Raw genomic sequence first — 23,848 nt, 5'->3', positions numbered from 1 at the left:
GTTTATGGTAGTGTGGGGGACTGAACTTGGAACTTTGGAGCTGCAGGCAGGAGTCTCTTTGCATAACCATTATACTATCTATCCCCTGTACCCACTCCAGCGGCCCCAGACAGTATTTTCCGACCAGACTGAAAACTTACTCTAGATGATCTAAATGAAACAATGGGCTCTCAAGGTGAATTTCAGTTATATTACTTAGTGCTTTTAAGATATTATAAAACACAAAGCGAATCCTATGTAGCTCAGCAATTTATACTAATTACCACTTATTTGCTTGCCTTCAAATAAATAAAGGACTTTAGTCATTCACATTATTTCTTTATTGAGCCCTCACCAGGTTAGGTAGGGACTTTTTTTTTTTTTTTTTTAGTTATTGCAACAAAAATTTAGACATGTTGCAAACCAAGTCTTTTGGTCTTGCCAACTGAAAACGATAATTACTAACGTAAAAGGTTCTTTTAAAACGGAAAAGGACACCGTGTAACTTTATTTTTCGAATGCCATTAATGTCCGGGGGAGGGGAACACAGTCCGCGAACTGGGTGGCAAAGGTTTTTTTTTTTTTTTTTTTTGACATCATAGGTTGCAGTTCCAACTCTTAAAATGTTCTTCCGATCACGATCCCGGGGTTTGGCGAGAGAAGAAAACACTCTGCCCCACACATCTCCTCTTTGCTTTCAGTGCATGCAAGGCGCGTGGCTCTCCACCCAGTCACTTTCTCTGCCCGCGTCCCGGGGGTGGCTGACTCACCCGCCTTCCCGCCCACGTGGCCGGGGTTGGCCCCGGGAGGCCTCGCGGAGGCCCGGCCACTGCGGCCGCTGCTGCAGCGCTCTAGCCCCGCCATAGAGCCTCGGCCTCCAGGAGGACGCCTGCAGCACCGCGCCTTCCGCCTGGCTCTACACACCCCGGCAGCCGCCTCCTCCTCCTCCTCCTCCCGTTCATGCCCACTTCCTGCTCAGCGCGCTTTGAAATCCCGCGGCCAGCCGCAGCCCTAAGCGCACAACTGGAAAGAAGTCACCACCGCGACCCGGGACCGGGAAGGCGGCTCACGCAGACTCACTCCCCCCCACCCCACCTTCGCTCGGCGCATGCGCACCGAGGACGGCGCCCGGCGGATCCCATCCGGTGACGTGGCGATGCGGAGGCGGAGCCAAGGTTGGTGGCGGGAGGGTTGGGCGGGGGGCTGGAGGGAGGGAGGGAGAGCGAGGTGAGCACGGACGTCAGAGTGGAGAGCGGAAGGTCAGGGAGGCTCGGAGCGGAAGTGAGACTAAGGAGTCTGTCCGCCATTGTGGACCCGACAAGCGGAGCGCGAGAGAGGGAAGAGGAGCTTGCAGACGGGGGAAGAGAAAAAAAAAAGACGGGGCCCCTTCCAGCGACTCCCCAGTGCGAGGCCTGCGTTTCTGGTTTGGAAGCGATCGGCGCGGCAGAGCGGGCGGCAGGAACAGTTACTCGGCCGAGGGCGGCAGCCAACTGCTGTGAGTGCACGGGGAGAGGCCCAGGCGGCGGCGGCAGCAGCTCTCGGGTTGCGGTGAAGAATGTCAGCCACTAGCGTGGATCAGGTGAGGGAACCGAGGCCTCCGGCTCGGCCGAGGCCCGAGCCCCGGGGCTCCACCCTCGCGTGGGCTTTCCGGCTCCTCCCCGCCGCCGCCGCCGCCGCCGCCGCCGCCGCCGCCGCCGCCGCCGCCGCCGGCGGCCCCATAACGGTGCCCGGGGCGCAAGTTGCTGCGGCGCTGCCGCCCCGGCGGGCGGGCGGACGGGCGGGCGGAGGCCGGCGGCCACGGGGCCGCGGAGCGCGCGGTGCGGGCGGGCGGCTTCCGGGGACCCAGGGCTGCAGCTCGGGGGGCACAGACGCGGGCCCGGAGCCCTGCGGCCCCGGGGATGGAACCCCCGTGGCGGGTAGGGTTTTTTTCTTTTTTCTTTTAAAGACCCGGGGGTGGGCGGGTGAGTGGGTGGTTATGGAGGATGTGGTTGGTTTTTTTGTTTGTTTGTTTTGTTTTTGCTTACAGGCAGCTCTTTGAAAGCAACTTGTCTTGGATCATGTCTATAATTAACACACTTTTTCCTTTTTCTTTTTTTTTCTCCCCCCTCCTTCTCCCTCCCTCCCTCCCTCCCTCCCCCCATCACCATTACCAAAATCTTTCGTCTTCCTACACAGAGACCTAAAGGGCAAGGAAATAAAGGTTAGTTTGCGTAAATTTTTTTAAAAAATATTATTTATTTTCCCAGTGTTGGTTTGCTGTTTGTTTTAGATTTCGTGAGCGGGGGTTGGGGTGGGGGAAGGGCTTTTTCTTTTCTTTTCTTTTCCTTCCCCCCCCCCCCCTTTGGTATTGTGTTTTGAATTGTAACGTGAGAGAAACGATTCCTTACGGAAATGGAGGCGAGACTGCCAGATGCTGGACTGTTCGCCCAGGCGGGTCTCCGGCCTTTGCGCGACACTTGATGGCAATCAAAGTGATAGAAGAAACTGTGTTTCTAGGAAGGAAGGATGGCTGTGAATAGTGTCCTTTCTGTTGTTTGTGTTTTCTTTTTTTCTTTTCTTTTTCTTTCTTTTCTTTTTTTTTTTTTTTGCTTCCTCTCTCTGCCTGTATTATGTAACTTAGGCCACAAAAGTTTTCTCCGTGTGTGCAGTGAGGGGAGGTTTGTGCAGGGCCCCGGCACGCCTGGGTCCCTTTGAACGCGCAGCCCGCACACGCACATGGCTCGTCCCCTTGATGGAGGCCGGACTTGGTGGAAGCCAGTTGCCATGAGACAGGGCAGCAGAGAGAGATCACAACCGCAAAGACTCTGAAGGCGATGCCGGCTGACTGTGGTTGCCATTGGACAGTGTGACTCAGTCTCCGATTAAAAAAAAAAAAAAAGAGAGAGAGAGAAAGACTGCGAAGGAAGCAGTTTTGTGAAGGTGGTTTGGCTCTTCAGTTTTAGAAAGAGTAGCATTACAAGTGTTTTTTTTTTTTTTTAAACTAAGTTACATTGTATCTGAATGGAACAATACAGTCAGCTGACTGAAAACCATGACACTAGTCATGTGACATAGTAAGTATGGAACAATAACTGCTTTCTTGGGATGGCGCCAATTAAGTAACATTCCAGCAAATTGTATATGTATGACATTTTGTAATAGGGCTTGACATTAGACTAAATATTCTCATGCTTCCTGTTTTTTTTTTTAATTTCAACAGCCAAACACTAACTTGAAAGTAAGAATTATGAAAGCCTTTTAAATGTAAGTTTAATAGACACAGTGCCTTTATAGCCTTAGTATTTTTATTTAGTATTGCAAATTTGAAAGAAATAGGTTCTGTATGCAGTTTTTTTTTTTTGAGTTACACAATTTACTTAATTCTACAAACCAGATATGACACTTTGTTAGGTAGTAGATTACTTTGTTACCTCTATTTTCTTACAGTGTATGAACATTTAGAAAAAAAATAAATTTATTTAATTTTAGAATTATTTTCTGTGCTGTATGAACCAGAATTTGATGTTGATAATTTATTTTAGTTTTTCTAAAAATCATTTGCAGATTTAAAGAGAATGAATCATTAATTTCTCTTTTTTTGCTAGTCTGCCCATTAGGAAGTATGTATAGAGTTGGCAATAATGTGAAATCTGTGGTCATTACTGCCTAGCATAAATTATTCTACCCTAGATCTGTGGGGAGGTGGCACTTTGCAAAGCTATGTGAAATGCTAAGTGCTTTGTGTTACCTGCTTTAAGGTAAGTATTCAAGTTCTATGAAGTTCTTGTTTTGTAAAATTAGAATAGAACATCTAGAGCTTTGTGAGCCGCTGCTGTGCTGCTGCAAGTTGGATTTATGGCAAAGCCGTTTTGCCTGGGTGTGTCCTAGCAGCGTCTTTGATATGATAGGTACACACACATGCAACAATATTGCGTATTGATGACAAAGTTCTCTTTAACTAAGAGGTTTTTACTCCATTAATATAACCTGCTAGATAGAATTAAACAAAGAGATATCTATTTGGATATTTGTATCTTCCTAGAATTTTTTTTTTCTTTCCTCCTTGATTGTTCAGTTCACAGTTCCATCCGTGGATGGAGAGATGTGCTAGGATTTCTAGGAGAGCTGTGTTCAGGTACTGCCCGTGACTCATTTGCCAAATGAGCATGTTGTACTTTTTTATTAGAACTTCCTACCTATCAAATTAAATAGTTCCAGCCATAAATTCTCTTTTGTATTATGAAGATAGTCAATTACAATAGTTTGCTGTTGTTAATAGCACTTATATTCGGTTGGCTTCTTTTCTTCTTCCTCAAGTTTTATTGAAGCTTCAAGAAATTTCTCTGCTGCCTAAATCATTGAATGGAGGAGGCTTTACAGGCCCCAGGATTTTAGCCCAAGTGTACAATTATATGTAAACACACATTTGTATTTTTATGTCTCTGCAGAGAGAATTATGGGACAAAGGCAGCACCTTCAGTGCATTGATACAGTAGCTCTGTGTGTGTTTCATAAAAACTATAGTGCTTTAGCTGACTTGGTTTTCAGGATAGTAAAGATTGTTTTATAGTTCCATTTACTTTTAGAAATGGAAAGCAAAGTTATTTTTCTGGAACTACAGCCTCAGTATTTGAGCTTAAACTTGAATTGAAAACTTACCAAATTTAAACGTACATGTCCTTGAGGAGTTAGTGTCCAAATTTTGAAAGCCTAATCTTTTTCAGTTGAATGTAAAATTTCTGAGATGCTTAATTTTTTTCTGAATTATTTTCTACTGACAGTGTTAGCGTAATAGCTAACTTAGTGTCTTTGATTTTTCTAAGTGTGTTTCCTGCATATCCTTAATGATGTGAGTGCACTAAAGGAGCTAACATTTAAGAGGAATGCTCTTGATTTTTTTTAAGACAAATGTTTTTGCAGTATAGTAATGCTAGATATATATTTTTTTAAGTTTCTTTTCATTTGATAGATTGTCTCTACTTTCTTCAACATCCGGACATGTTTCTAATCTTGGTTATAGTAGTACTGAAAGAGAGTATAAAATTAAGGAAAATTATCTATTGATTGAACTGTAATTTAAAACTGACTAGATCATTTTTTTTTTTTAATTGACAAGTGCAGTTTTGGCTTGCTGAAATAATTTCTTTGCCCTGCAGGCACCATGAACAAATGTCAGATCCTATGCTCCCTATAATCTTAGATATTGTTGCTTATTTTTCTCCTGCCCCTTAAATTTACAAATAGGCAAATATATGAAAAGAAATTTGTGTCATTCTTCCTTTCCTTCCCTTCCCTCATCCTACAAAGGGACATAATCACTGTTTTTTTTTTTCTTCTTCTTCTTTCCTTTCTCCTTTAACATTTGCAATTTAAAAGTGTCAGATTGAATTTGGCTGTCTTTCAATGTTTTCAGAAAAGTAGTGAGAAATGCCTTATATTTTGGCAATATTCTTTCGTCTCCTCTCCCCCCACCCCACCCCCACCCTCAGAAATGATTGCAAAGCACTTCACTGTCATTTTAGTCTTCATTTTATTATTGATCCTCAAAACATTCCTGTAAGGAGTTAGAGGGTATATGGTATTGTCGCTGTTTTTGTAGGTGGGAAAACATGATGCACAGATCTGTTGACTTTCCTAACTTGATGTAGTCAGGACCAGAGCAAAGAATCACCTGGCTCCTAAGGCCCATGTTCTATGTTGATTTGACTCTGCTTCATAGAGCAGAGGAAACAGGCGAAGAATCATGTAAGTCATATGTTCTTTTTTCCCTGAAGAACTTGTACAGACTTTGGAATTGGCTTGGATTTCATTACTATTTAATAACTGTAGGTCTTCAAGACATAGATTGTCATTACTGTTCAAAAACTGAAATCTTTTAGGCAGTTGAATTTCTTAAAGAAACTGAAACTTAGGGTCTAGCTTCTTGTTCAGATTCTAATTTAATGCAGATTGCTTTACAGTGTGTGTGAATTACTTTTAATTACATTTTCCCCTTAGAGTGACATACTCCTTGAGTGGTATTTCAGGACATTTTTAGACATTTATGCAGCGTGTATACAGAGCTGTAGACTGTTGGCTCAGGATAGAAGAACCTTTTATTCTTTATCTCAGCAAAAGAGAAAGGGTATCTAGAACAGAGGGAATAGATAAGACTAGTCATATAATACACACTTAGGTACATTTCAAGTAGATATTTTTTGAGTGAATTAATAGTATGCACTAGATTTTTGAGAACTTATTGATTATAAAAAGTAAATAGTGGCCATTTTGAAATGCGTAGCTGTTTAAAATACTGACTGATCTGTAATAACCAATAGTAAAGGATATATCAGGCTAAAAATGACACAGTTATCAGAAGTAACCCAAGTTACCCCCTGCTTTATTTTCATTTCTACCAACTGTTGCATAATATAATTTCTGGGGAGCATGCAATCCTGATTCTTAACTCAGTCCTTACCAAAAGTAAATAAACTTAGTTAAAACAAGAGCAAGTTGACCTGATCAAGTTCAGGTTTGCTCTTGGAGTGTTTGAGGGGCAAAGTAGTGTCCTGAGAGGCCTGCTTTGATGGCTTCATATGGGAACATCATTCTTTGAGTGATCATTACTACCCATACTCAGTGGGTAGAAAATAACTAAATGACTTTATTTTATCTCTGCTCCGATGTCACTGTCAATTCTTGATATTGTATGTAGGTGATCTTAAGAAAATTAAAAATATTTGGACTATGATCTTTTTTTTTTGGCCACTGGGGCTCAGTGCCTACACAACTCCACCACTACTCCCTGTAGTCCTTTCTTCCTCCTTTCCTCTCCCCTTTTCCTTTCCTTTCCTTTTCCTTTTTTTTTCTCTTCTACTAGATAGAGGAGAGTTGCCACAGCACCACTTCCCTCATCCTGAAGCTTCTCCCTGCAGGTGCCCCCAGGTATCCAGGCTAGTACCGGGGTCCATGCACATAGTGCCGCGTGTACTCTACTGGGTGAGCCTCCTCCCACCTCCCCTAAACAATCAGTCTTGATTGAGTTCTTTTTGATTCCAAGAGATTAGTCAGCATCCATCAGATTCTTTCCAATTTTTTTTTTTTAATATCTCACGTATTTCAAAAGTAATGTAGAGTAGTACATTTGTGTAAGCAGGGGTGGGGGAGATAGCATAATGATTATGCAAAAGATTTTGATGCCTGATTGACCAGAGGTCCCAGGTTCAGTCCCCCACACCATCATAAGCCAGAGCTGAGCAGTGCTCTGGTAATAAAAATAATAGTAATAATAAGAGTATAGACAGTGCCATCATATATTTCTAACTTTGTACAACTTCTACGCAAAAACTTTGTGAGACTTCTTTATGTGGTTCTAAAATCATTTTTAATTTTCTTTAAGCCTTTTAGTGTTTTATGTAATAACGGTCAAGATTATTGACTATTGTCATTGAATTCTTGGACAAGGCAGGCACTACTAATAACCTAGAATAGAGAAGTAGTTGGAGTTAGCCTAAGTTATTAAGGAGAGACTTAGATTCTTTGTGTTGGGCTTGGCATTCAGACCAGTATCTCTATCTCAAGTGTATATTCAGAAGTATTCTGACATAGTGTTCAGAGACTGACACTTTTATAGGAGCACTTAGGAAATGATCTCAGAACAAATGTGGCACTTAGTTATTCTGACTTTTCTTATGTATTGCAAGAATAACGCTGCTGGTGATCTTTCGTTTCTTAATTTTACTTATACTTTGATGAGAAAATTCTGATAATTGCATTAGAATTAAGTTTCTTTTTATTTAGACTTTTCATAATTCTGTATACTGTGATACTGTTTCAGTGAATTATAGTCACTTTGATTAACTGGAGACATTTAAGATTTTTGCTATAACTTCAGTTACCAAAAAGATATTTTAAATTTTATAACCTTTATTGAACTAAATAATAAAGAGATGTAAACAGAAATCTGTGTCTGCAGCACTTTAACACTCTTTGAAGTGGTTTGTTTAGATTCTGATAGTAAACTCTTCCAACATTTTAATGTGACTGTTCACACCAGTGGTGAAATTGGACGGTTTACATTGTTTTGGTAATAAAAAAATGTATGTATATAGTAGTTGTGCTATATGTAATCTTGCGTGATTACCATAAGATTTACTAGTTTTAGCAGCACGTGAACATTTGTATTCAAAATTAGTCCAGAAGAAGGTGTTTTAAGTGGAAAGAGCAAAGAACTCAGGATTTTTTCTGAGTTGATCTGAAAATTGAAAAAGTTAGGTGGTTCTGTGAGTTCATAAAGTCACATCTAATACAAATGTATTTTTTAGTTTCAGTTCAAAACGGTTCGATTCATCAAAAAGATGCTGTAAATGATGATGATTTTGAGCCATACTTAAGTAGCCAGACAAATCAGGTAAGTCTTCTGACAGTCCTATATTTAGGAAATTAACCTTTTATTAGAATTGATTTTTCAAACAGATTTTTTTTTTTTAATTAAATGAAGACTAAGCATAATGTGAACTAATTGAGTTTGCTGATATAATAGTAAGGAACATTTTTGAGTTTATGGTAAAGGAGAGGTCTTACATTACAGACAGCTGCAGCTAGACTATGAAATAATAAAGATTTAAATTGAACATAATTTTTAGATATTATGGTTTGATTTTTTTTTTAATGTGAGAATTTGATCTTGTAATTTCACTACTATGCCTTCATTTATAGTTATAAGGCTTGAACTTGGCTCAAATTTGTGCCTGAAATGTCAGGGTGTAGTGCTTTTTTTTTTTTTTTTTTTTTTTGGATAAGACAAGACATGAGTTTCTCTATAACCTCATAAAAGGAATACCACTAAAGGCATTATGTATTTTAAACACTTGATTCTATATTATAGGCATAAAAAATTCGGTCTAATTTTGGTGATTTAAATAAGTGATAGCTTTTATAATTCATTTCTGTTTGGAATTTTTTACACAAATTTGTGATTTTAAATATAGGAGTAATTTAAGTTTAAACATTAAAAACCAAACTCCGGTCTGGTATCTAAGTAACATTTCTTTTGCTGGTTTGCTTTATAAAAGTTTTTTTTTTTTTTTTTTTCCTCCTCCAGGGTTATTGCTGGGCTCGGTGCCTGCACCATGAATCCACCGCTCCTGGAGGCCATTTTTTTTTTCTCCCTTTTGTTGCCCTTGTTGTAGCTTCGTTGTGGTTATTATTATTGCCCTTGTTGACGCAATTCGTTGTTGGATAGGACAGAGAGAAATGGAGAGAGGAGGGGAAGACAGAGAAGGGGAGAGAAAGATAGACACCTGCAGACCTGCTTCACCGCCTGTGAAGCGACTCCCTTGCAGGTGGGGAGCCGGGGGCTCGAACCGGGATCCTTACGCCGGTCCCTGCGCTTTGCGCCACATGCGCTTAACCCACTGCGCCACCACCCGACCCCCGCTTTATACAAGTTTTAATGAAAGAGGTGCATTGAAATAACCTAGTTGTTTTTTTTTCTTTTTTTTAAGTTTGTTTATCAACATAAGAAAGAGAGATCCAAAGAGGTCTCTGGCATGTATGAGGCTGGACATCAAACTTTGGATCTGATACACATGTCTGGCACTCTACTATTTGTATCATCTCCTGGGCCATAACCCAGATTGTTTAAATTATGAAAACAGAAAGGAATCAAGTGATACTACAGAACTTTACAATTGCAGGGGGAATTTGAACAATAAATAGTTTCCATAATTAGTGGAGTGTAGGATTGCCCTTTTTCACTTTTGAGAGTTGTAACTATATTCTCTTATCTCTTGCTTATTTCTATCTGTTGATCTACATTCCTGCTGTACACTGTAAGGTAGTGCATACATGAGAAAGAATAAATGCTAGTCGAAAGGACTAGGGTTCGATTTCCCCATGACCCACCTGCAGGGGGAAAGCTTTGTGAGTGGCAAAACAGTGCTGGCAGATGTCTCTCTGTTTCTCTCCCTTTATCACCACCTTCACTCTCTAGCCAACAAATAAAAGATGATAAACATAAAAGCTGGTGATAAAAATCTATGTAAATTTAGCTACTCTTAAGAGAATGAAAACATATTTGACACATGATCTGAATAATTTGTCCAATTTGACTTTCTACCTATAAGGTTACACACACACACACACACACACACACAATTGTAATGCAAAATTAAGTTTTTGGGGAGTATTTAATTACATTCAGGACTATAAAGTAACATTTTCCAACTCTTTTTAAAAAATTTTTTTAAAATATCCTTTTTAAAAACATTTATTTATTCCCTTTTGTTGCCCTTGTTGTAGTTGTTGTTGGATAGGACAGAGAGAAATGGAGAGAGGAGGGGAAGACAGAGGGAGAAAGAAAGATAAGACACCTTCAGACCTGCTTCACTGCCTGTGAAGTGACTCCCCTGCAGGTGGGGAGCCGGGGGCTCGAACTGGGATCCTTATGCCCGTCCTTGGGCTTTGCGCCATGTGCGTTTAACCTGCTGCGCTACTGCCCAACTCCCTTCCCAACTCTTATTTTTATTGCCACCAGGGTTTTCTTTAGCTCCTAATGCCCACTACCACCGCCACCCCCTTTTTCTTACTAGATAGCACAGAGAGAAGTTGAGAGGGAGGGAGAGATAGAGGAGAGACATCTGCAGATCTACTTCACCACTCCTGAAGCTTCCTCCTAGGAAAGTGTCCCTTCCTCTGGGTGTGCCCCTGTTGTCATACCCTACATTTCTCAACTCTTACTGAGGAATTCTTATAGTAGATATAGGAAATGTTCTCTGAAGGAGAGTCTGTGATTACCATATACCCTCATCATCAGGTAAGTTTGAGAAATGTAGTAAAGCTGTGTGTTTGCAGCTGTGAGGTAGCACAGAGGAAAAAAAAAACCTCTCAAACATGAGGCTCAAGTTCAAACCCAGCCATCAAAAGTGCCAGACTGATAATCTGGTTCTTGCTAATTATTTTTGCTCTTTCTTTATTCTCTTTTTGTTGTCCTTGTTTTATTGTTGTAGTTATTATTATTGATGTTGTTGTTGGATAGGACAGAGAGAAATGGAGAGAGGAGGGGAAGATAGAGAGGAGGAGAGAAAGATAGACACCTGCAGACCTGCTTCACCACTTGTGAAGTTACTCCCCTGCGGGTGGGGAGCCAGGGGCTCGAACCAGGATCCTTATGCTGGTCTCTGCGTTTTGTGCCACATGTGTTTAGCCCGCTGCGCTGCCACCAGACTCCCTATTTTTGCTCTTTCTACAGGTCACTGAACCTTCAAACCCCAATCAGACCTTCCCTCCTCACTTTTTGCAGAAATAGCATAGTTTGTTAATGTGAAATCTTAACTTTCCTCTTTTTTTTTTTTAAATTTAAGCAAAGGTTTATTTCTTAAAGGACTGAATTGATGTAAAAAATTTAATTACATTGATACAAAAACAATAGCTGTGGTTAAAATTAGCACCTAGAATTTTTCTAGGAAGTTGCTCATGATTGCCTAGCTAAAATACATTTTTAAATGAACTTTTAAAAAGATTAATGAAGGATTTATTTAAAAAGATTAATGAAAGATTTATTGATTGAAAAGCCTAAAGGAATGATCTCCACATTTAAAGTTACTTCTACTGATTTAGCTGAAATAAGTGCTTAATTAAAAAATAAGTTAGCTAAGGGCTTGGCGGGGTAGCTTGATAGGGCACCTGCCTTGCCATTTGCATGATGTATACATTTGCTCTGTATATGAAGAAAGCTTTAGTACAGTAGAGGGTGTGTGTGTGTGTGTTGAAATTGGAAGACTCTGCAAAGCAAAATAAAAATAACAATACTACTGCTAATAACAATGGAGAGCTCCAGCACGTGTACCAGGAAACCAGGTCAAGATAATAGTGCTAGGGGTCACCATGCCTGCTGGGATTCCCCTCTCGATCCCTAATGAAGCATGTAGCTCCTTGGTGTTTTGGCTTAAAGAAGATTCAGTCCAGGGGCCAGGGGTTGGTGCACCTGGTTAAGGGCTCACATTATAGTGTGCAAGGACTTGGGTTCAAGACCCTGGTCCCCACCTGCAGGGGGAAAGCTTCATGAGAGGTGAAGCAGGGTTGCAAGTGTATCTCTGTCTCTCTCCCTCTATCACCCCCATCCCTCTAGATTTCTGCCTGTCTCTATCCAATAAATAAAGATAATTAAAAAAGAAGATACATACTAGCAAATAGCTTACGTGTATAATATTCTTTGCCATGTGTGAGACCCAGGTTTGATTCCAGCCCCTACCACATTGAAGGAAGTGTTGATACTGTGACCCCCTTCCTATGCCTAGTTTAGGAGGAAAAAAGATCAGGAACCCCAGTACTACAAAAATAACAATTTGACTACAAATAGATGCCTTTATCTGAATCCCGGATTATACATAACAATGTATACAATATATGACAAAAGTGAATCTTTTGTCTGGAGAGTTTTATTTATTTATTTACTTTTGGCTAAAAATTAAATTGTTTTGTTAGATCTAATTGGGAAGTCATACCAGGGATACTTCTATTTGTGGTTAGTAATGGGTTACAAGACTGTGCTTTGCTGTTGTGCACACCATCAAAGGCATATGTGTCCTCACCTTCCTACCTCCCTCCCAAAGATAACCGTAGTTCTCACAAAGGCATAGAAATTGTTTGCATTATTATTTTTTTTTGAAGTTCATATGTATCAGTTCTAAATTTCATGTATGAATGAAACTGTTTGGTCATTGTCTTTTATCTCTTTACTTATTTTGCTAATTCTATTTTTGTCTGTTTAAGGACTCTCCATGCAGTCTTCCAAAAGGACTGCAGTTTCAAGATACATATTTTAATTTTATAAGTAAATATCCAGTCTTTCTGTTGTTAAAATTAGTCCTCTAGTTCTTTAGAATACACTCACAAGTTAAAGAATTTGTATTTAAATTGGTACTGTTAAAGATGCTATGCATTGTACATACACATTTGAAGATCAAAGTGAATAAACATGTCTGATTTTTTTTTTGTCATACTAGGGATGATAAATTTCCACCTATTCATATAAAAAAAAAGAGGTACAGATAACTAAGAAAGGAAAATATTTTAAATTTTGTTATATTCTATTCCTGCTATCACTGCCCTTAGGTTTTAATCTATCTACTCTTAGAATGATTTTCTAACTGGTCATTCTGTATTGCTGCTCAGCAAGTGTTTTTAAGTCCAGGTCTGATTGGGCCTTTGTCATGTTAAAGAACTGGCACAGCTTCATAACATTGGGCTGTTTCTTATATGAGTGCTCTTAAAATGACTTCATTTCACTTCATACCTCATTTTGCATCTCCTTTTCCATGTAGTAAATGCAGGAAAACACCCCTTATATGTATAGCTTGCACACCATGTCTTTCACTTCATGAAAGTTTTTTGATTCAGTTACTTTGTCCTCATTGAACTAGTATTTGTTTTGCTTTCTTTATCCTTCACTATAGTACCTTTCATACTATAGGCTAAATGCCTTCTACCTGAGAGAGCCATAGTGTTTTCTAGCCAGAGATAGCTCTTTCTGTTTTTATTTTCAGTGCCTGACACATTGTATCTGGCACATGGACATTTCATTACCTTCTTAACATCAGAAGCATGTACATAGAAGCACTGACCATACTACACTTCATTTAACTCTTTATTGTTAACTCAGACGCCAGTCCTGTTATTTTAAGTTCTACCTGAAAGTTAGTGGTCACTTAACTGTACTAAATGCTCTGAGGTCAAAACAGGAACATGATTTTTTCTTATTATTCAATTACTTCTGTAATAATACAGAAATAGACCTATATGTCAAAAGGTAAAGGAATCATACTGATAAATGATTTTGCGTTCTAAGGAACAACTTTTCATCTTTCTATATATTAGTTTTGAAATAATAAAACACTGACAAGGCCTTAATTCTTTTAAAAAATTATTTTAATTTATTTATTAGATAGAGACAGCAGAAATTGAGAGGGTGGGGGACAGGGAGAGAGAAAGGGGGGCACCTGCAGCACTGTTTCACCACTTGCAAAGCTTTCCCCCTGCAGGTGGGGGCGGACGCTTGAACGAAGGGCGGTCCTTGCTCATTGTAATGTGTGCTCAACCAGGTGTGTTACCACCCGGCCTCCCAAAGGCTTCATTCTTACTTAAAATTAAAGTTTTTTTAAAAAAACTACTTTTTATTAGAGTAGTAGTTATCATTGTTGAAGAAAAAGTGTTAATGAAATTAAATGGCAGCTCTTTGATTTAAAAAGTAGGAGAGTAAAGAAACTGAACTTTATACTGGATCATACCAAATGATTGATAATTTAAAGGGGTCAGTTAAGTTGTATTAAGAAAAATAGTGACTGAAGTATGTATTCTAGATACTGTATCTTTATTTTGTCTTAATGAAGAAATAAGTTTTAGATAGTTATTAGGTATATCATGTGGAACTTAATGGTAATTATAAATTAGCATCCCAGGTTACTGTTGATGATACTGTCACACGCATAAGGACATATCCTTATGCGTGTGACAGTATCATCAACAGTAACCTGGGATGCTATATATGGAAAAGCAGTGGCAGAATGGTTCAAGGAGTGTAACATTAAACTAAAGTGACATTTTGCTGTATGGTAGTTAGTCTATAAATAAGTGCTGTCAGCCATCAAAAATGGTATTGACTTGCAAGAATACTTTGCACATAATAAAGTGCACGCTACTAGATGAACTATTTCCTGGCCTATATTCAGTATATTAGCTTTTTCCTTTTCACATGGCTAAATTCTACAAATCCTGAAACTATCCAAGGCTTTAAAATGCATACTAAAGAGTGAAAATCTTACAGGCAGATTTTACATAAGTTAATTTTCAAAGGGCCGGGAGGTGGTGCATCTGCTTGGGTATACATTACAATGCAAGGACAGTGGTTCAAGTCCCTGGTTACCACCTGTAGGGGGAAATGTTCATAAGTGGTGAAGCAGGGCTACAGGTATCTGTCTCTCTCCCTCTTTACTCTCCCTTTCCTCTTCAATTTCTGGCTGTCTCCAATAAAGAAAAGTGTTAAAAAGAATTTAAAAAATTAATTTTCAAAAGTTAAGACATAATTTAATGGTTGATTTGTAAAATAATTACTATGATTCAAGTTTCCTTGTGGGTGATTGACTTAATATCAGTACAAGCTTATACAACATGATTTGATTTGAATATATTATGAAATCAGTACTACAGTAAATTCAGATATTACTTTGTGTACAATGGATACAGTAAAAAGAAAGGAAAAAAGAGAAAAGAGGTCATGTGATGAGAACTCTTAGGATTTATCCAGCTCACTACTTTACTAAAATATGGTATATCCTAAATATACAAAGCATGTCTGAATATTTTGATTTTTTTTTTTTTTGCATTTATTGGTAACAATTTTTTTTTTCTTCAATGAATATTTTTCCTTTTGGTAAACTATGAACTGAATGAACACTAGCAGTTTAATAAGAAGGTGATAACTTTATTGTACAGTTTGGAAGATCCGTGAGTACAAAAAGACAGCTGTTATTGCACCATTAGAAAGTCATAAAGAAAAATGTGTTTCTTTTTCAAAATTAGTAGGCAAAAGAAAGTGAGCATTTGAACCATTGTGCAAGTATTATTTTGACTTGTTTTCCTCATGGTGTGAGAAGTTTTTATCATCAAAATAAGAAATATAATTGCTGAGCTGAATTCTGTTATGTTGTTTTTTTGTAATTCTATAATTTGTGTAAAAAGATGACTGACAGTATATGATAACTTTTTTCTTAATTTTATTATCTTTATTTATTTATTGGATAAAGACAGCCAGAAATCAAGAGGGATGGGGCGATATAGAGATGGAGGGAGACAGAGAGACACCTGCAGCACTGCTTCACTACTCGTGAAGCTTTCCCCCTGCAGGTGGGGACCAGGGACTGGAACCTGGGTCCTTGTGCACTATAACGTGGGCTCAACCAGGTGTGCCACCACGCGGTCCCTGATAACTTGTTTATATACAGCTTACAAACATTTTTAAAACAGCTTTTTTTAGATGAGAGCATTGTGCCAGAGAACCTGACTTTTAAAAGCAAAAATAATGCCTGTCTTTCTGAGCCGCCTTCTAAAAAAAAAAGAGAGAGGTGACTTTGGTAATTGCAATATACTTACTTTCATTGTTAATATTTTTAAAATTATTATTTTTTAAGCATTTTAAAAGCAGCTTATTAAATGGGGTTGTTAAAAGCAAGGGAAAGCAGAAGTCCGTATAACCTCACATGGCAGGAGGTGCACAGACTGGGAGAGAGAAACACTGCTTTAACACAAACATTTTAAACTGATAATATGCCTCAGCAAATAACACTGTTGATAATATTGAATTTGTATTTTTCATTTTATTTGCATTTTTTTTTCTCTTTACTGAGATAGAATAGAGCACTGCTGAATTCTGACATATGATGGTGCTAGTTATTGAACCTGGGACATTGGAGCCTTTGGCATGAAAGCCTTTTGCAGAACCATTACTTTGCACGTTCCCTCCTATTTATCCATTGGTTTGTTTATGGCTCTGTTTATGACTGAAGCACCAGTTAACTCTGGCTGTTTGTGGTACTAGGGCCAGACCTCGTACCTCTCACATGCAAGTTTGGTTTATTAAAGCTGATAGTAAGTCTTTTGGGTATTTTTTTCTGCTAGTCTTCCAAGATCATTTTGATGCTGATTCTGATCTTTTCTGTTTTGCAGAGTAACAGCTATCCACCAATGTCCGATCCATACATGCCTAGTTACTATGCTCCATCCATTGGATTTCCATATTCTCTTGGGGAAGCAGCATGGTCCACGGCCGGAGACCAACCTATGCCATATCTGACAACCTATGGACAAATGAGTAATGGAGAACATCATTATATACCAGATGGTGTGTTCAGTCAACCTGGGGCATTAGGAAATACCCCTCCATTTCTTGGTCAACATGGATTTAACTTTTTTCCTGGTAATGCTGATTTCTCTACATGGGGGACAAGTGGATCTCAGGGACAATCAACACAAAGTTCTGCTTATAGTAGCAGTTATGGTTATCCACCTAGTTCTCTTGGGAGAGCTATTACTGATGGACAGGCTGGATTTGGCAGTGATACTTTGAGTAAGGTGCCTGGTATTAGCAGTATTGAGCAAGGCATGACTGGACTGAAAATTGGTGGTGATTTGACAGCTGCAGTGACAAAAACTGTAGGTACAGCTTTGAGCAGCAGTGGTATGACCAGCATCGCAACTAACAATGTACCCCCAGTTAGCAGTGCAGCGCCTAAACCGACCTCCTGGGCTGCTATTGCCAGAAAGCCTGCCAAACCTCAGCCGAAACTTAAACCGAAGGGCAATGTGGGAATCGGGGGCCCTGCTGTGCCCCCACCACCTATAAAACACAACATGAATATTGGAACTTGGGATGAAAAGGGGTCGGTGGTAAAGGCTCCACCAACCCAACCAGTTCTGCCTCCTCAGACTATAATCCAGCAGCCTCAGCCATTAATTCAACCACCACCATTGGTGCAAAGCCAACTGCCTCAACAGCAGCCTCAGCCACCACAACCACCACAGCAACAAGGACCTCAGCCACAGGCCCAGCCTCACCAAGTACAGGCCCAGCCGCAGCAGCTACAGAACCGTTGGGTAGCTCCTCGGAATAGGGGAGCTGTTTTCAACCAGAGCAATGGAGCAGGCGGTGAAAACTTTGGTTTAGGTGTTGTTCCTGTCAGTGCTTCACCTTCCAGTGTAGAAGTGCATCCAGTGCTGGAAAAGCTAAAGGCCATAAACAACTATAATCCCAAAGACTTTGACTGGAACCTGAAGAATGGACGTGTGTTTATAATTAAAAGCTACTCGGAGGATGACATACATCGTTCCATTAAGTACTCTATCTGGTGTAGTACTGAACATGGTAATAAGCGTTTGGATGCAGCTTACCGTTCTCTGAATGGAAAAGGCCCGCTCTATTTACTCTTCAGTGTGAATGGCAGTGGACATTTTTGTGGAGTGGCTGAAATGAAGTCTGTCGTGGACTATAATGCATATGCCGGTGTCTGGTCTCAGGATAAGTGGAAGGGCAAATTTGAAGTAAAATGGATCTTTGTCAAAGATGTTCCCAACAATCAATTACGGCATATTCGCTTAGAAAATAACGATAACAAACCGGTTACCAATTCAAGGGACACTCAAGAGGTACCCCTAGAAAAAGCTAAGCAAGTGCTTAAAATAATTGCTACTTTCAAGCATACCACCTCAATCTTTGATGACTTTGCACATTATGAAAAGCGTCAAGAGGAGGAGGAAGCCATGCGTAGGGTAAGAGTTCACTCCCTTTTGTTTCTGGGGCCTTTACTGGTGTGTGTGCATGAGCATTCTGTAATGGCTGTAAGTTTACACCTGAGCTGAAAGAGCTTTACTCTGAAAGCAACCAAACTTGGGCGTTAAGTTCCATGTGTTCCTTGAAGACTGCTAGTGCCACAGGTAAACAAGCACCTTTTCCTTGCCACGGCTAGTTCTTACTCTGAACTCACTTCCACTCTCTTCCCCTCTGCTCTTACTCCTTGTGGTCATCAGTGCTCATTGAGTTCAGCATTAATAATTCAAGTAGACATGAAATGGTGAGAGACTTTTAAGTCACTGATCTTACAGATTTACGGGGAATGTGTTTAGGGTTTGAACCAGCAGCTTTTAAATAAGTGGCTATAGGTAGTCGGGCAGTAGCTCCGTGGGTTAAGCGCACGTGGCGCAAAGCCCAAGGACCGGTGTTAAGGATCCCGGTTCGAGCCCCAGGCTCCTCACCTACAGGGGAGTCGCTTCACAAGCGGTGAAGCAGGTCTGCAGGTGTCTATATCTTTCTCTCTCCCTCTGTCTTCCCCATCTCTCTCTCAGTTCTATCCAACAACAATGACATCAGTAATAGTAATAACTACAACAATAAAACAAGGGCAACAAAAGGAAATAAATATTTAAAAAACAAGTGGCTATTAAGCATTTTATGATTCTGAGATGTAAAATAGTTTTTTTTTTCTAGAAACTGATTTTTTTTTTTTTTTTTTGGTCACGGTTGAGTGTTGTGGTCTCTTGGCAGTGAGATGAAAGCAAGAAAAAACTATTGAGACTGCAGAACTGGTTTTGTTCTTTGTGGGCTGTTAAGGGAAATTTCATCCTCAAGTTATCTGCATTATGCTTGCATCGTATTGACCAAGACTGAGCATGGTGCACATAAAAAAAGATAATTTGGGTATTATCTTCTGTCTCAATGTCTAAAAGAAAAACTTGGATTCTATTTTTCAGAAGAAAAAGTAAATGTACAGAGCATAGGCAAGTTGCAGATTTTTCTGTAGGTAGTACTTTGGGATTTCTTTTCAGAAATGGAGATAGAGTTAGAGGTATCCAATAGATTTTATTGGCTACTGTGTGAAAAACATTTTTAAAAGCTAATGCAATGCAGTAACAACTCCTTGTATGTATAATGCCATTCATTTCTCTGGAGGGTCCTGCTTCAGCTAACAATCCTAAAGGGTAAATCATGTTAAAACAGTGATCCCAGACCTTATTATGTGACTGTCAGTCAGGTGCTTCTTGAAAATGCACATTCTTGAGACCCAGCCACCCACCCACCATATGAAAGTCTATTGACCTGGTAGTATCCTTTTTTTTAAATATACCTCAGGTGATTCTGCTACTCATGATTCCTATACTGAATTACCAGAACTTTTGCTTTGGAATAATACAAATGATTACTTAAAAATGCTTACCCTTTCAGACTGCTGAATAACTCTTGCTTCCAGCTCAGCAGTTGAGTGAATGGTCATATTGTACCAGAGATTTTAAATAGTGATTGGGCAAGATGATGTGAGGTAGGAAAAGTGGGATTCTAGTGAAGATTTTCTTAGGATGTGCTGCTTTGAAGATGTTTTTGAGATTCTTTGATTAGGCAGTTAGATGTGGGAGTGACAGATTTGGGTGCTTAAACAGTTCATTCCACTGAAGTGGGATGAGATTAATAAGGGAAAAAAGAGTCTTTCTTTTCCCCACCACTTAAAACAGGTCACCCCTGTATGCCTCCCCATCTTTCCTACACAGTCCCAAAATCATGTTTATTAGTTGGTAATATTACCAATTATCTAATCATACAGCAACCATTAAGACATTGTGCTCGTGGTTATGAAGTGTTACTCTCAAGCAGGAAGTTCTGAGTTTGATCCCCAGCATCACATGTGCCAGAGTGATTCTCTAGGCCTCTATTTGTCCCCCTCTTTCTCCTTCTCTTTCTCATTAAGGAATGAATTAAAAAAATAAAAAGAAATTCTCAGGGAACATGCACAGGATTAATTTTTAAATAAACATTTTTAAACTTTAAATTTTTACATTGAAATTGTTTCATAGTTTACTACCAGTACTTTTTTCTTTCTTTTTTTGGCTAGAGATTGAGAGGAATAGGGGGCGGGCAGAGAGAGAGGGAGAGACACCTGCAACACTGCTTCTCCACTCGTGTAGCCCCACCTGACCTCACTGCAGGTGGAGACAAGGACTTGAACCTGGTGTTTGTGCATGGCAGGCAATACGCGTACTCTGCTGGGTGTGTGAGCACCAGGTCCCAGTACCAATCTTGTTATGTGTGTCTAGACCATGTCTCGTGTACTCCAAAACTTATCATTTGGGGGGAAGGGTAATTTGGTAATAAACTTTGAAAACCCTTCTGTATTGAATGTCTTTCTTCGACTGTAGCATGTAAACAACAGTTTATCTGAATATCCTATTCTTGGCTCACAGTCTTCTTTCAGACTTTGCCTTGTGGTTGCATATTACTTACAGCTTTATATTATTTATAGTTTCATATTAAAATCTAAGGTTGGTATAATTTTTGTGACTTGTTATTTCTGTGTATGTACAAGTGATTTCCTTTATTTTTGAAATCTGACTGTGTTTTATTATTGAAATATGAATATGTACCACATGGCCTGCGTATGATGAGTTATTTTTTTTTTTCTTGATCTTCTGATTTTTTATTTTTTTCTAGTAATGTCAAGATATGTTGAGGGCAAAGAAGATAGCACCAGGGTAGGGAGTAACACGGCAGATCATTGTCTGAGGCTCTCGTGGTCCCGGGTTCAGTCCCAGGCACCACCATGTATCAGTGGAGTAGTCCTTTTGGCTTTACTTTCTCATAAAAATCAATAGAATTGGTCTTTGAAATAGCGTCCTTTAAATTGTTTAGAGAGGGGGAATGGAAAGAGAACCAGAGCCTCACTCTGGCTCAGTCTTCTTCTTCTAGCGTTTGCCACTCTGGCTCAGTGATGTGGGCGATTAATTTCAAGACATCATGCTTGAGAGTCCATTCTTTGTCTACTGCTCAACTTTTCTCACCACTGTTTAATTTTTTTTTTTATTGGTGACCTAATAATAACTTACAAGGTTGATTAGAGTTCTGAGGGTAAAGTTTCACAATGCATTCACCACCACAATTCTGTGCCTCCTTCATAGTTCTCACAAGTCCAAGAGACAGTTTGATTACATGTCTTTGCAAGTTCATCTCTTCTTATTGTCTGTAATACCCCCACAGTGGTTTTGTAAAAAAGCATTTTTAGAGGATGTGTACACAGAAATTGATAGAAATCTTAATTTAGATTCCCCAAAATTGTAATAACAATTAAAAATACCCTGTATGTGAGTTGTTACTTAAATTTTTTTTGTATTGTTTTATTTGGATAGAGACAGCCAGAATTGAGAGGGGAGGTGGAGATAGGGAGAGACAGAGAGACACCTGCAGCCCTGCTTCACCACTCATGAAGCTTTCCCTCTGCAGGTGGGGCCTGGGGGCTCGAACCTGGGTTCTTGCACATTGTAATGTGCACTCAACCAGGTGCACCACCACCTGGCCTCGAACGATGACTTCTTGTGGTTGTCTTTCTTATTTCACTAAGTGTGATCACCTCTACTGTCAGTTTTGTTCCACAATATACATATTTTAAAACAGTAAGTTTAATATTTGCCTTTGGGTATTGTTGGCTCTTACTTCCCCTTCCTCCAAATTTGGAGAATTTTTTAAAAAACTGAATTCCTTTGTCACTAATTTTTTCTTAGTGTTGATTTTGTGGTTTGGGAGGCATTGAATGTTTTAGTTGCTTGTTAATTCACCTACATTTCTATTGCATCTGGTTTTCCATTACACCTGTTGTCTTGCCTAGTCCCTTAGTCCAGAGTTCATCTTGATTTTATTATGCACAAAGGCGACTATTTAAAGCTATTTGTTCCTCTATGCTTTTCAGAAGCTTTCCTCTTTTCCATATGCTTTTTGATTTAAATTTTGTGTGTAGTAAAATTGTGAATGCCCCTTTGTGTTTAAATTCTTCCCTCCCTGAATTCCTGCCAACTACTGATCTGTTTCTTCAGGCATTTTCCATAATGTCATGTAAATGGAATTTCACACTGTGTAATATTTAAGATTGCCACCTTTCAGCATAAAACATGTCTGTTGTGTAGATCAGTTCTTTTTTCCTTTTAATTAATAACTTTTCATTGGATGGACTAAGCATAGATCCACCCTTTGAAAGGACACCTGGGTCTTTACAACTTGGGAATCTAAATTAAGGTTTCTATCAATTTTTATGTATATATCCTGCATAAAATGCTTTTAAAAACTATTTTGGGGATATTACAGTTCTATTAATTTCTACATATTTGTAGATTTGTTAGTGATGGGGGTTTGATCCCTAATACAACATGCCAGAGTGACATTCTGATTCTCTCAGAACTTAGTAAATATTTTTAAAAATTCAGATTCATGTTAGTATTCTTTTGCCCAAAACATTTGTTTCTTTTGGTTTTATTTTTTTAAATTTCAGTCCCCACTGAACTAGGGAAGGAAAAATCCTGGTCAATTATAAGATTTCTTTGTTAGCAGTTGTGGGCTGGCATGGGGGTGGACAGAGAGCATCACTCTGGCATATATAATAACTAGTGCTGGGAATCAGATAAGGGCTTCATGCAGAGAGACTGTTATGTCTGTTTGCCACCTCTCAAGCCCTTATTTACTTACAGTTTTAGGGTTTCTTCTGTGTTGTTTTAGTATGAAGGGTTGGTTTTACTTTACCTTAGTACTTGGTGATAGTCACAGAAACTTCTCCCTTTGCACAAGTGGAAGGAGATGAGATTGATGAACTTTAAGCTAAGTAACTCATTAGCCTGTGAAAAGCAAAATGGGAGAGAACCAGTATAGTGGAGATGCCAGTAGGTTGAACTTGGCATTCCAGCCATTATGTCAGGATGCAGTTTCCCTGCTTATTTACTCTGTATTTTTAAGGGTGCGACGTGTCTTTGTTCAGGTTTCTCTCTGCTGCTGCTGCTAGTCTTTATCTAGGCTGAATTTGGAGAACTTGAACGGTGGCACTTTTCTTCTGTCTGCTGTCAGTATGCTCATGCTCACATTTGGCCTCTTCTGGCATACTGATACCCAGACCATGAAGGATGCATTCTCTCTTCTGGTTCTCCTGCTTCTCTCTTGCTCTAAAGAAGGACAAAGTAGTGATATTTTTCTTAGAATTCCCTTTGCTTGTTGTGCCTTTTTTCTTCAGTAAAAGGAACTATAAATTATTACTGAGTCGTCATCTTGTGCTTAAACTGGAATTCATCAGGCCTCTCATATGTAGAGGTCACATCTTGCCTGGTGTTCTTCTTCCGAATCTTGGCTACAATAGGACTTCCTTAGGGGAAAATACACAAAAGCATCTTCATGACAGCAGTTCTGTAAATCAGCATTTAATCGATTTTGTGCTGTTGGAGTAAAAAAAAAAAAAATACAGACATTCTCAAGATGCAAAGTAACTCTAATTATTATAGAAAACTTTGGCATGTTTTGACTAGGTTAAACTGTGTTGATATGTTAAAGAATTTGAAAAGATAT

The 23,848-nt window shown here is 39.3% G+C and overlaps 1 protein-coding gene across 9 annotated transcripts in view; it reads left to right on the top strand.

Annotated features, from left to right (window-relative positions):
- The first annotated feature begins 717 nt into the window (after window positions 1-717).
- Window positions 718-23,848, top strand: part of YTHDF3 (YTH N6-methyladenosine RNA binding protein F3) — a 36,419-nt gene continuing 13,288 nt past the window's right edge. The window contains exons 1-6 of one of the 9 annotated variants that reach the window (XM_060200893.1): window positions 718-1,154; window positions 1,373-1,558; window positions 2,155-2,179; window positions 5,558-5,703; window positions 8,262-8,347; window positions 16,660-18,258. In XM_060200893.1, coding sequence (XP_060056876.1) covers window positions 5,646-5,703; window positions 8,262-8,347; window positions 16,660-18,258 — 1,743 coding nt within the window. In that variant the 5' untranslated portion in view covers window positions 718-1,154; window positions 1,373-1,558; window positions 2,155-2,179; window positions 5,558-5,645. Of the gene's footprint in view, window positions 1,155-1,193; window positions 1,559-1,800; window positions 1,896-2,154; window positions 2,180-4,033; window positions 4,094-5,557; window positions 5,704-8,261; window positions 8,348-12,711; window positions 12,773-16,659; window positions 18,259-23,848 lie in introns of those variants that run through there. The other 8 variants (XM_007526872.3, XM_060200910.1, XM_007526880.2 and 5 more) reach the window with 8 other exon arrangements.

This window comes from Erinaceus europaeus, chromosome 1, assembly GCF_950295315.1.
Source record: "Erinaceus europaeus chromosome 1, mEriEur2.1, whole genome shotgun sequence".
Classification (NCBI taxonomy): domain Eukaryota; kingdom Metazoa; phylum Chordata; class Mammalia; order Eulipotyphla; family Erinaceidae; genus Erinaceus; species Erinaceus europaeus.
Note: the sequence above shows the minus strand (reverse complement) of the source record. Positions and strands in the feature narration are given on the sequence as shown.